The sequence below is a fragment of the Triticum aestivum genome, chromosome 4A (assembly GCF_018294505.1).
Source record: "Triticum aestivum cultivar Chinese Spring chromosome 4A, IWGSC CS RefSeq v2.1, whole genome shotgun sequence".
Classification (NCBI taxonomy): Eukaryota; Viridiplantae; Streptophyta; class Magnoliopsida; order Poales; family Poaceae; genus Triticum; species Triticum aestivum.
Genome location: NC_057803.1, coordinates 3,092,250 through 3,105,707, shown reverse-complemented (window position 1 = coordinate 3,105,707; position 13,458 = coordinate 3,092,250). Strand labels below are relative to the sequence as shown.

General features: G+C 44.1%; 2 protein-coding genes across 3 annotated transcripts; both read left to right on the top strand.

The window, feature by feature from the left end:
* The first annotated feature begins 523 nt into the window (after positions 1 to 523).
* Positions 524 to 4,688, top strand: LOC123084689 (putative pentatricopeptide repeat-containing protein At3g01580). Its single transcript, XM_044506174.1, has 2 exons — positions 524 to 4,051; positions 4,198 to 4,688. The coding sequence occupies exon 1, from the start codon at positions 611 to 613 to the stop codon at positions 3,584 to 3,586; it is 2,976 nt and encodes a 991-aa protein (XP_044362109.1). The 5' UTR covers positions 524 to 610; the 3' UTR covers positions 3,587 to 4,051; positions 4,198 to 4,688.
* LOC123084690 (protein WEAK CHLOROPLAST MOVEMENT UNDER BLUE LIGHT 1) lies at positions 4,005 to 9,159 on the top strand. 2 transcript variants are annotated; one of them, XM_044506176.1, is made up of 3 exons: positions 4,005 to 4,137; positions 5,987 to 6,769; positions 6,997 to 9,159. In XM_044506176.1, exons 2-3 carry the CDS (start codon positions 6,017 to 6,019, stop codon positions 8,830 to 8,832), a joined length of 2,589 nt encoding a protein of 862 aa, XP_044362111.1. In that variant the 5' UTR covers positions 4,005 to 4,137; positions 5,987 to 6,016; the 3' UTR covers positions 8,833 to 9,159. The 2 variants fall into 2 exon arrangements, with proteins under 2 accessions (XP_044362111.1, XP_044362110.1); XM_044506175.1 differs by lacking the exon at positions 4,005 to 4,137 and adding an exon at positions 4,966 to 5,294.
* Positions 9,160 to 13,458: the final 4,299 nt, after the last annotated feature.

The window sequence follows — 13,458 nt, the reverse complement described above, 5'->3', positions numbered from 1 at the left end:
CTTCTTTTTTGAGTTTTTCTTTCGGGCTCTGATCCTCTTCGAGTTCGGGCACCTGGACATAGTCGATGAAACTCTGGCATAGATTCTGCCATCTTCTTGGGGGCGGCGAGGTTAGGCCTATTTAGTATCAATTGCTTCAGATCTATTCAAGGTTTCAACATTGACGACTGCAACTTCAGAACGTTGGTCCTTAGGGGCACATGCACAAAGACTTCTTTGTTGTCACCGATAAGGTCAAGCCGGTTCGGCGGTTCCGGTAGAGAAATGGCGACAACGACACAACGGCGGCTCGGTGGTCTAGAGACATCGATGTATTTTTTTTTTATCATGTTTGATGTGCCTTATACTTCTAAAAACTTTTTATAATAGATCTGATTTTTTTTGGAAAAAAAGAGAGTGAAAGTCGTTTGAATATTTCCAACTTTTTATACTCCAAAACAGGCGCACTATTGGCACTCGACAGTTAACCGAACCACCACTTGGCATGAGTGGTAAGCTACATCAAAACAATGAAAAAAAAAAACAGTTAACCGAACCCCTCCACACAGCAGCTGACAGAAGAGCAATCGCTCCATTGCGCCGTCCACGTCCAGAGTCGAGACGCCGGAGCATGAACCCGCGCTACAAAACCCTCCCAAAATCCCACAAAGCCGGAAGCTTCCTCCGCAGATCCAACCAAACCCTCGCCAAATCCTTCGCCTCCTCGGCCCCGGCCCCGTCGAGCGCGCTGCCACGCACCGACTCGTTCGCGGAGCTCGCGCACGCCACCCGTTCGGCGAAATGCCTCCGCAGGCTCCACGCGCTGCTGGCCGTCACGGGCGCGATCAACCGGGACACCTCCGCCGTCACGGCCGCCGTCGAGGGCTACCTCTCCCTCGGCATGCCGGGCGCCGCGGCGTCGGTGTTCGCCGGGTCCCACCGCCGCCGCCCCACGGTGTACTCGCTCAACCTCGCCGTCCGCTGCTTCTCGGCCCACGGGTTCCACCAGGAGCTCCTTGAAATGTACAGGAGGGCGTGCGCCTACGGCGGCGGCTCAGACAACTTCACGTTCCCACCAGTCATCAAGGCATGCACGGCCGTCGGCTGCCTTCGGCTGGGGAGGGAGGCGCACGGCAGGGTCCTGCGGGACGGGCACGGGGACAATGTCGGCGTGCAGACCGCGCTGCTTGACATGTACGCCAAGGCTGGCTGGGTTGGCGCGTCCAGGGCGGTGTTTGACTGCATGGCGCAGAGGGACCTGATTTCCTGGAACGCGCTGATCTCGGGGTATTCTCTGAATGGGTGCTTCAGAGAAGCTGTCGAGGCTATGCGGGAGATGCAGGAGGGCGGCATGAGGCCGAACGCTAGCACTTTTGTTGCTGCTGTCGGTGTGTGCAGTGCGGTCGGAGATTCAGATGCGGGTGATTCGCTGCATGCGTTTGCACTGAAATGTGGGGTGCTTGCTGATGAATCCGTTACACCTGCATTCCTCTCAATGTACGCTGGGTTTGATGATCTTTCCTCGTCGCGGTTGCTCTTTGATCTGCAGCCTGTTAAGGATTTGGTGTCTTACAATTCCATGATCTCAGCGTACATGCAGCATGATAAATGGAAGGAATCATTCGAGGTCTTCAGGTTGATGCGTTGCGCAGGACTAGGGCCTAATCTGGTAACAGTGGTATCTGTCCTTCCAACCTGCAGTGACTTTTTTGGTGTACACATCGGCGAATCTGTGCATGGTATGGTTATCAAGTTTGGCCTAGCAGAGCAGATTTCTGTTGTCAGCGCTCTTGTTTCTATGTATTCTAAACTTGGGGAGTTGGATTCAGCTGTGCAGCTTTTCTGTAGTTGTACCGGAAAGAACCATCTTCTGTGGAACTCCATCATTTCTGGGTACATTTTGAACAACAAATGGCACACTGCTCTCGATACATTCCGCAGGATGCAAACCGAAGGTGTTGCACCCGATGCAACAACTGTCATTAAGGTGATCTCTGGATGCAGGCACATGAAAGATTTACGCATGGCAAAGTCCATCCACGGATATGCTGTGAGAAACAGTTTTGAATTGAACCAAAGCGTGATGAATGCACTCCTGGCTATGTACGGTGACTGTGGAGAACTCTCAGATTCCTACAAGTTATTTCAGAAAATGGAAGTACCTATGTTGATATCTTGGAACACGATAATATCTGGCTATGCTGAAGCTGGAGATGCAGAGGCTTCTGTAAGACTCTTCCGCCAGATGCGCCAAGCAGACTTGCAGTTTGATGTAGTAACCCTGATTGGCCTTACCAGCAGTATTTCGGTGGCTGAGGACGCCACAATTGGAGAATCACTTCATTCTTTGGCAGTTAAAAGTGGATGCAGTACGGATGTTTCTCTTACACACACCCTCATTACCATGTACAGCAACTGTGGTTCTGTTGAGGCATGCCAGCGACTCTTTGACAGCTTGCCTTCTGTGAACACAGTCTCTTACAATGTTCTGATGACTGGATACCGTAAAAACAACCTATCTGAAGAGATCTTACCTCTGTTTTATGAAATGGTGAAGAATGAAAAGGAGCCAAATCATATTACGTTACTGAATGTATTGCCTGTTTGTCAGAACCAATTGCAAGGAAAGTCTGTCCACTGTTATGCAGTTCGAAATTTCTTCAGGCTAGAAACATCTATGCTCACATCAGCCATTTGTATGTACAGTAGGTTCAACAATTTTGATTACAGTTGCAAACTCTTTAATTCGGTTGGTGAGAAAAACATCATAGTATGGAATTGCATCTTATCTGCCTGTGTTCAGTGCAAGCTGGCTGATATTGCATTTGATTTCTTCAGGCAGATGTGCTTCCTTAATGTGAATCCTGATGCAGTAACCATGTTGGCACTCATCTCAGCATGTTCGCAGATTGGAAAAGCAGATTTGGCAGAATGTGTTACAGCTCTCCTACTAAAGAATGGCTTTGGTGGAAGCCTTTTTGTTGTCAATGCTCTCATTGACATGCATTCAAGGTGTGGAAGCATTTCATTTGCAAGAGAGCTCTTTGATAGCTCAGGGGCAAAAGATTCTGTTACTTGGAGTGCAATGATCAACTCATATGGTTTACATGGGGATGGCAAGTCTGCCCTTGACCTTTTCTCCATGATGATAGCCTCAGAAGTGGAGCCAGATGACGTAACTTTTGTTAGTATCTTGTCAGCTTGCAGTCATAGTGGCCTTGTAGAGCAAGCAAGATCCTTGTTTAAATCACTACAGATAGACTATGGCATCACACCGAGGATGGAGCATTATGCATGCATGGTGGATCTGCTAGGTCGAACTGGCCACTTGGATGAAGCCTATGATGTTGTCGGGTCAATGCCATTCAGACCATCAGAAAGTTTGCTTGAGTCATTGCTTGGAGCCTGTAGATTCCATGGAAATTCCAAAATTGGTGAGGCTGTGGGGAAATTGCTCATTGAGTCTGACCACAGTAATCCACGGTCTTATGTCATGCTTTCTAACATCTATGCTTCAGTTGGTAAATGGAATGACTATGAGTGGCTGCGGTTAGATATGGAAGCAAAAGGGTTGAGGAAAGATGTGGGAATCAGTTTGATTGAGTAGCCCTGATCCTACAACAAGCTCCATTAGCTAGAGAACTTTTTTTGTCAGAATGTGTTGAAAACCTGCTCAAGCCTAAGTTGATGTTTGTTTACTGACAGCTGGTAGAGCATTTGTTAACACAAGAAAACATGCAAAATCATTCTTCTGCGAGATTGACAATTGTTAGAGCATTTTTTTAACGCAAGAAAATAGTCTAAATCATTCATCCATGGATTAATTTCTTGGAGTAGCTAGTTGTTACACAAAGTTTGAAATATCTCCATCTCAGTGCAACCAGGATTGTCAATGCATCTCAGTGCAACCAGGAAGATTGTGGTCATTTAAATGGTAAGCGCTTCACAGCTGTTGCATTGCTGTTATGGTGATACCTTAAAGAATTGCTTGGTCTGATTTGGAGAAGATTGTGGACAAGCTAGGTCAACAGAATCTCAATGAGATATCCATTCTATCATATTCGAGTATCAGGTACATGAACACAACAAGATCTCCTGACGATTGGGCAGTCAGTTATAGATGTTATACTGTTGACACCTCGTAATGTTGGTATAAGGGTATGTGGCCTTGCCATTTTCTTGTTATATATCGTCTTAGCAGTTGTTTTTGTGGTGCAGATGCCCATTCTGTTGGGAAGACTTCAGTTCTACCAAACAGGCAACACAAATCTTTCTACCTGCAAAGGTGTCTCGTTTTAATTATGAAAGAAACTACACGCAAAATATTTTGTAGCACTGGTGTATTAAGAAAGGGCCAATGTTTCTCGAATCAATTATAGTATCCATTTTTTCTTCAGAAAAGAAAGGAAGAACGTCCAGGGTGGGCTTCCAGACAATCCTCCACATTTACCACTGTAAAGATTATTAGTATCCTGTCCCAGCAATGCTTGACTTACTACTTTCACATATGGTAACTTCCATGTTATCATTGATTAGGTACACACACAGTAAATTGTTACGGTAGAAATCAAGACACAATGATTGACATCATCTGTTCTGCTAGAAAAATACAGGGATACTTTTAGGTAATTGTTTCCGTATGTGCTTCCTTTTTTTTGTTCCTTCTTTTTAATTTTTAACCAATCTGCGCACACAATGATTTACTCTAAAGAAAAAAAAACAGATCAAACCAGTTTCTTAAAAAATGCTGTGTTACAAAGAAGAAGATCGCGAGATGCTTTCTTATTCTGTTCCTTTTTTTTTAACTTTTAACCAATCTGCGCACTGAATGACATATGAAGAATGATTCAATCAATGAAATGCCAACTAAACTACAGAAAGAGGAACTTGAAGCACTACGCTTTTCTGTTGTTTCCAACTATCATGAGGTTCTAAATGAATATTTCCAATACAGTTGTTCCTGCTTCCTGCTTCATGCTGGCACACAATTTCCTCAACCATCCAGCTTGTGCCAGTAGCTTTGATAAAAGTAAAATAGTGTACAAAAACTACAGGAAGAAATCAAACCAAATATTGCATTAGGGGAATAAGTCCAAGTCTTCCCCACATATGAATATTTTTAAATTGATCCTATTCTCTACTCCCAGGTGGCTCTCCACTGTCCCAATTCTTTCAACCCTTCCTCCAGTGTTGTCTCCCCAATACCTGCAAAAACTTCCCAAACCTTTTTCCCCATCTCCAGTCTCCTCCCCTCGTTTTGAAGATCCTTCATCCTTCAATTACGAAATATACAGGCACGAGGTCTCGACTCTTCAGTAAGTTTCAGCTTTTGCTTACTTTCTGATCACGCACATGGCTTTCAGATACTGTCATCTGTTTGGCTCAGTTGAAATCATGTTTTCCTTTTATTTTTTCATTTCATGAGTTCTTGAGTTTTATTTTTGGATATTTCTAGGATATTTGCTTAGCTTGAAGTTGGATTATTTTGTTTAACCATGTATTTTGCTTACATATGAAGACCTCAGTTCTTGACATAGATAAAGCAATATTGGTTTTACATGGATCAGAAATTAAACCAAAATCTAGAGGTGTCCTGCAACTTGTTTGCATGTCCAGATCGTACTTTTGTTATGTCCAAGAACATTTAGCCAAAATAGTTATGCTAGATGAACCTTTGCCATGACAAATCATCAAGTCAATGTTTTGTGGCTTCTCAGATAGTTATGGTTGAGAAAAAGTACTACTTGGTTTGCTCTTATACCATGTATTTATCATCTATAAAATCTTATCAAGTTCAAACTTTTCCTGAATGTTCTTGGATGAGAACATCACATATGAAGATCCCTCCTTCATTAAACAATCTGTATCTCAGGACTTCCCTTTGCTGAGTTTATTGTAGTTGTGTATGTGTTTGCATGTTTTACTTTATTTGGCAAGTAAACTGGTACTCATACTTAGGTTTTGGCTGTTCCAGTCTAATTCTCATCTTCAATGTTTTCTTCCACAGTTAATATAAAATTAAACTGTGACTGGAAGAATGGTAGAGGACAATCTTGAGGTGGGCGACTCTTGTTTGTCTTCACCAAAATCTGTGCAAAATTCTGTAGAGCCTAGCCCAACTGAAGGCACCAATGAAGATGAAAGCAGTAACCTTGAGAAAACAGCATGTGCCAATTTTGAGACACCAATGCACCAAGAACTTCCTGCAAGCTTGATATTGATTGACGAAGAAAGCAATCTGCAAGAGACTTCGGTTGAACAAAAGGCTTCCATTGGTGATTCCATATCATCAGAAGTAGACCACAGTGGGTTGCCATCAATCAAAGAAGATTCTCACAGATTTCCATCTGCCTCTAACGAAGTTGATGAATCAAAGGATGCCATCAGTGACTTGATGACAACGCATTCTTCAGAAGAAAACACACATGCAACACCACAGACTTCAGTTAGCTCAAGAGAAGAGGTCCAATGTGCACCTTTGCATAACGTTCAAGATGGTGCTTCCTGTCCCGATTCTGAGAAAACTGCTTGTGAAGCGCCACCTGCTATCTTACAAAAGGTGAAAGAAGATAAACCACGGTTCATGCATAGATTGCCTGATCGCCAAATGAGCCTACGAGACACTAGACAGAAAATGCCTGCGCCCGTGAGGAGATTGAACAGTGGGAATTATTCGAGGACTGATAATTTTTTTGTCGATACAACGAAGCCCATTGAGTCAGTGAAGGTGGCTGCCTCAAGATTTGGTGGGAGCATCAACTGGAAAACGCGCAAAACAGAACCAGTGCAGGTAACTCACAGCATACCTTCTCTTGTTTGTTACATTAATTCTCTCAGCTACAACTTAATAAATTATCTTTCATTTGCATCAGCTACAACTTAATAAATTATCTTACATTAATTCTCTCAGCTACAACTTAATCCTATCTTTTGTAGTTTTATTGAGACTTACTTGAGCACTCACAGACATTTTTTTTTACTTTCTCTATGTATGATTAACAATCTTGGTATATCCAGGTGGGTGATCATGTCAAACTCGAGGTCAGTCTGCTGAAGAACGAAATTTCAGATTGCAAACAGCAAGCAGAAGCTGCAGAGGCTGCAAAGCTGTCTGTATTCAATGAGATTAAGAGAACAAATAAGCTTATTGAAGACCTGAAACATGAACTGGAGAGGGCAGAACATGAAGAGGCAGATGCCAAGGAGGATTTGGATTTCTTCCAATTTATTGTACCAGAGATGGAGGAAGGAGGAGCTAGCGGTGATAGTGTTGCAGGCGAGGAGATTTTGAAAAATATCCAAGAACGGCACAAAGTACTGGTGTCCAAACTGAAGTTGGTCAATGATGAGTTAAAAGGGGTTCAGGAGAATTATGATTCTTTATTGATTGAACAGGACATTTCCATTGGAAAATCTCAGGCAGCCATCATAGTATCCAAAGAGTCTGAGAAGCAAGCAGAGGAGCTCACTGTAGAGCTCAACAAACTGAAGGAAGTGTTGGATTTGGCTCGTGCCACGCGCCATGATGCTGAAAAACACAAGGCGTGTGCATCCTTAGCTCGAGATGAGGACCGTCTTAAATGGGAGAAGGATCTAGGGCAAGCAGAAGAGGAGCTGAGTCAACTCAACAAGAAGCTTTCCTCTGTCGAAGATCTGAAATCAGAGCTCGAAATATCATCCAGCTTGCTGGTGAAGCACAACGAAGAGCTAAATGCATATGTGGAGGAAAAGCTAATTAAAGAAGCACAAGAACAAGGAAACAAAACTGATGAGACCATGCAAGAAGAAACCATTCTATCAAGAGATGAGCTTGAGGAGCAGAAGAAGAGCATTGATAAGGCGAGAGATGAAGTCTGTGCCCTGAAAGTTGCTGCTGCATCACTTCAGTCAGAGTTGAGCAAAGAGAAAGAAACACTTGCCACCATGCAGCAGCTGGAAGCAATGGCATCGATCACCATTACTTCTCTCAAGGCAGAGATTAAGCTGGCAAAACAGGAACTGGAAACAGTTCAGTCCAAGGAGAAGAAATCCTGCGATAGAATGAGCGAGTTGCCTGGGCTTCTGCAAGCTGCAGCCCAGGAAGCTGATGAGGCAAAGTCTCTCGCTGTGAAGGCACAGGAGATGCTAAGAACGAGCAAGGAAGAAATGGAGCAAGCGAAGGCTGATCTGAGTACTATGGAATTCAGGCTCCAAGCAGTCCTGAAGGAGACGGAAGCAGCGAAAGAGTCTGAGAGGCTGTCGCTTGATGCTCTCAGAGCTCTGGAGGAGAGCGAGCTTGCAGCAAGCATTGCAGAACAAGGCTCTCCTGGAATGATCACACTGGACTTTCATGAACATGCGTCTCTCATCGAGAAGTCCCATCAGGCAGAAGAGCTTGTGCACGAGAAGATATCTTTTGCAGTTGCGCAGGTTGAGATGGCCAAGGACTCCGAGTCTCTCGTCTTAGCAAAGCTCAGCGAAATTTACAAGGTTCTGGAAGAACGAAAGCAAGCGCTGCTTGCTGCCCAAAAGCAGGCCGACAGTGCCACGGAAGGCAAGCTGGCCATGGAACAGGAACTGAGGACATGGAGGGAGGAGCATGGGGAGCGTCGTAAGGCTACCGCTGAGGCTTTGAAATCTGAAACTAAACATTCAAACCCGGTGGTGATCGTCGTTGAGCGCGATCGGGACATCAAGGGCACATGCAAAGAAGACAGCTGCGCCTTGGTTCATCCGCTGTCCTCGGATATGTCAGCCAGGAGCAGCCCTGCCGGCCCAGGTTTGCGCGAGAAGGCGAAGAAGGCAAAGAAGCCGCCGTTCCTCCGGCGCATGATGATGTTCCTGGCCAGGAGGAGGCTCACAGCAGCGGCGTAACACGGTGTGCTCTCTTTCTGGCAGACGTGTTAGAACTATTTCCCCACAACAACAACAACAAAAAAGAAGCAAGTGTTAGAAGTGCCTTCTGCTTGCTCAACTGCGATGCTGCAGAACTCTTGGATCACGGGCTGTGAAGTCTTCATGGAATTTTTATATCTACGGAGAAGACACGAACTTGTAAACTTGCGAAGGTGTACAAGAAAAGCTTGTAAATTTGTAATGTTTTGAATACTACTACCGTGTGTTTGTGCCTGTAACTTTGACCGACTCCATTGCTTGATGAACTGGATCTTGAGTTCGATAAGTACTAGTACTTTGGACGAATTTCGTGTGCTGGATAAGATGGGTGGGAGCTGCATGCATCCGGCTCTTGTTCTCGGATCTGATGCTGTTAACATTGTGGATGCTGGGAGTTTCAGTTTACGGTGGTGGGTCTTGCAACGCCCTTTCTTCTGATGCTGAAATTTTCTTCTGAATTTTAGACTGAAGATTCAGCTTGTTCTTACTAGTACATTGGGAGGTACCTGGAGAAGGCACGGGGAAATCATGGTCCCGGCGCCGGCGCTCAACATCTCAATGTTCAGGTTGCGCTCGCCGGCGACGGGCGGATTGTCGGCGGCGTCAGCCGTGTCCGTGGGACGCACGCGCGCGCCAATCGACATGCTCTCCACACACGACGCCTGGCATAGTGGCATACCATGTTCCTTCCGCGGTGGCAGCCGCCATTGTCGGCGCGACATTCCGTGCTCGTTGCTGCTGGCCACCTCAAGCTGGCATAACGGCATAGCATGAAGCTGTCGCGCACGTCGCTGGGCATTTTTTAAAAAGAATTTCCTTTTAAATTTCCATGCCCTCATGAGTGAGAATTGTCATAAGCCATTTCTTTATTCACACACTCCGCTGTTTATTTAGTTAAAACCCGCTGTAAGCTAATGTAAGGCATTTTTGAACTGCAAAAGCATCTTATATTGACGTACAGAGGTAGTATTTCCTCAAGAACTGTAGCCACGGCAAAAAAAAGGACGAGCTAGCTCAACAGTGGCTGTCTTTGAAAACTATTGTGACATTTGAGTCGCCATGCACGGAGAAGAATGAAAAAAAGTGACCACCGTTTGTTGCCGTCATAAAACGTCACGCGCGGTGTACCATCACATGTTTAGTTTTTTATGTGTGCATTAACTAGCCACAATGAAGAGTAACATACACTAGTAATATACACATATTCCTAGACTATGTTACTACCTTCATAGTGGGTAGTAACATAAGTGTGGTGTCATGCAAAGGTTCATTTATTAGGTTATAGACTCATATTGCATTGGGACATGTGATGTTACAGTAACTAGCTAAGTTACTGTAACTATTTCTCTCCTCATTAACTCAATGCCACATAAGCAACTTTGTTGAGTTGGACTCGATGTTACTGCTGAAGTTACTCCCAATGTGGCTAGTCTAAATCACTGCATGCAAGGATCAAAAGAAAACTCATCAATGCATGTACAATACAAGTTCTTGGTCATTTAGGCTGCTCGTAACGGGAGTATCATAGTTAGTATCATGCATGCCAACTAGACTATCTTGCTAAGGGCATCTTCAATAGATTGTATGTTAGTCTTGTTGATAAAATGTCCATGTCATCAACCAACAAGCTATCATACAACTACTTCAATGGGTTGTATCTAAGGTATCCAATAGATGATGAGAAAATAAATATGATTGCTCTCTATTTCATCTTGGAGCTTGTGCAAAGGTTGTTGGTTATTCTACATATAACTTTGCTCTCTCTCCACAGTTATTACATGCCACATCATCACTATGTCCTAGGTGGCAAATTTACCAACACCTATCTTACAGCTGTTGGAGATGCCCTAAGGTGGTATGAAATTAAATGAGGAAAGAGAGATTTGAGTATCATATCATGATATTGTATCATAATAAATGCTATACTACTATGTGTCATGCATGACAATAAATAAGGCGACCTAAGATAGTACTAGTACTCCATTCGATCTTTTTTAGTCTGCATATAAGTTTTGTTTGGAGTCAAAATATCTCTACTTTGACCAAACTTATGAAAAAATATATCAACAATCACAATGTCAAATCAATATTGTTAGATTCATCATGAGATGTAGTTTCATAGTATATATATTTGGTGTTGTAGATCTCGATAGTTTTCAATATAAATTTGGTCAAACCTCACAAAGTTTGACTTGGCACAAATGTAATATGCAGAGTAAAAAGGACAGGAGGAAGTATATAATACTATGCATTACGAAGGTATTATCATACCCTAGTGGTCATGCATGCATGCGTTGTAATTAATGCATCGATAACAACAACAAAACAAGTGTACTAATTAAATAATTGTACAAACTACGAAATTTATTTCACCACTCACCATCTACCTTGGTCCAAGAGATTTTCAAATGCGAGCCCTACAAACCGAAAAGGAGTGAGTAAGACTAGCCACAGTGGCAGTAACTTCAACAGTGAAGGAAAATGCCCTAGAGGCAATAATAAAGTTATTATTTATTTCCTTATATCATGATAAATGTTTATTATTCATGCTAGAATTGTATTAACCGGAAACATAATACATGTGTGAATACATAGACAAACAGAGTGTCACTAGTATGCCTCTAATTGACTAGCTCGTTGATCAAAGATGGTTATGTTTCCTAACCATAGACATGAGTTGTCATTTGATTAACGGGATCACATCATTAGGAGAATGATGTGATTGACTTGACCCATTCCGTTAGCTTAGCACTTGATCGTTTAGTTTGTTGCTATTGTTTTCTTCATGACTTATACATGTTCCTATGACTATGAGATTATGCAACTCCCGTATACCGGAGGAACACTTTATGTGCCACCAAACGTCATAACGTAACTGGGTGATTATAAAGGTGCTCTACAGGTGTCTCCAAAGGTACTTGTTGGGTTGGCGTATTTTGAGATTAGGATTTGTCACTCCGATTGTCGGAGAGGTATCTCTGGGCCCACTCGGTAATGCACATCACTATAAGCCTTGCAAGCATTGCAACTAATGAGTTAGTTGCGGGATGATGTATTACGGAACGAATAAAGAGACTTGCCGGTAACGAGATTGAACTAGGTATTGAGATACCGACGATCGAATCTCGGGCAAGTAGCATACCGATGACAAAGGGAACAACGTATGTTGTTATGCGGTCTGACCGATAAAGATCTTCGTAGAATATGTAGGAGCCAATATGGGCATCCAGGTCCCGCTATTGGTTATTGACAAGAGAGGTGTCTCGGTCATGTCTACATAGTTCTCGAACCCGTAGGGTCCGCACGCTTAACGTTCGTTGACGATATAGTACTATGAGTTATGTATGTTGGTGACCGAATGTTGTTCGGAGTTTTGGATGAGATCACAGATATGACGAGGAACTCCGGAATGGTCTAGAAGTAAAGATTGATATGTGGATAGTAGTGTTTGATCTCCGGAAGGGTTCCGGAATTCATCGGAAAGGGTTCCAGATGTTTTCCGAAATGTTTGGGCACGAGAACACTTTATCTGGGCCCAAGGGGAAAGCCCACGAGGCATTTGGAAAGTGCAAAAGGAAGTTTTGCGGAGACCAGAGGCTAGATGCCAGGAACCCTGGCGTCTAGGGGGTAGACGCCGGGAACCCTGGCGTCTAGCCCTAGAGTCCGAGAAGGACTCTTGCCTTTCGGGTGAAACCGACTTTGAGGAGGCTTTTACTCCAAGTTTTGACCCCAGGGCTCAACATATAAATAGAGGGGTAGAGCTAGCACCAAAGACACATCAAGAAACACCAAGCCGTGTGCCGGCAACCCCGTCCCCTCTAGTTTATCTTCCGTCATAGTTTTCATAGTGCTTAGGCGAAGCCCTGCGGAGATTGTTCTTCATCAACACCGTCACCATGCCGTTGTGCTGCCGAAACTCATCTACTACTTCGCCCCTCTTGCTGGATTGAGAAGGTGAGGACGTCACCGAGCCGAACGTGTGCAGAACTCGGAGGTGCCGTGCTTTTGGTACTTGGATCGGTCGGACGTGAAGACGTACGACTACATCAACCGCGTTGATATAACGCTTCCGCGAACGGTCTACGAGGGTACGTAGACAACACTCTCCCCTCTTGTTGCTATGCATCACCATGATCTTGCGTGTGCGTAGGAATTTTTTTGAAATTACTATGTTCCCCAATAGTGGCATCCGAGCCTAGGTTTTATGCGTTGATGTTATATGCACGAGTAGAACACAAGTGAGTTGTGGGCGATATAAGTCATACTGCTTACCAGCATGTCATACTTTGGTTCGGCAGTATTGTTGGATGAAGCGGCCCGGACCGACATTACGCGTACGCTTACGCGAGACTGGTTCTACCGACGTGCTTTGCACACAGGTGGCTGGCGGGTGTCAGTTTCTCCAACTTTAGTTGAACCAAGTGTGGCTACGCCCGGTCCTTGCGAAGGTTAAAACAGCACCAACTTGACAAACTATCGTTGTGGTTTTGATGCGTAGGTAAGAACGGTTCTTGCTTAAGCCCGTAGCAGCCACGTAAAACTTGCAACAACAAAGTAGAGGACGTCTAACTTGTTTTTGCAGGGCATGTTGTGATGTGATATGGT

Coding starts and splice junctions, on each gene's coding strand:
- LOC123084690 (XM_044506176.1), top strand. CDS start 6,017: ATGGTAGAGGACAATCTTGAGGTGGGCGACTCTTGTTTGTCTTCACCA. Junction 6,770..6,996: donor GCAAAACAGAACCAGTGCAG/GTAACTCACAGC, acceptor TGGTATATCCAG/GTGGGTGATCATGTCAAACT.
- LOC123084689 (XM_044506174.1), top strand. CDS start 611: ATGAACCCGCGCTACAAAACCCTCCCAAAATCCCACAAAGCCGGAAGC.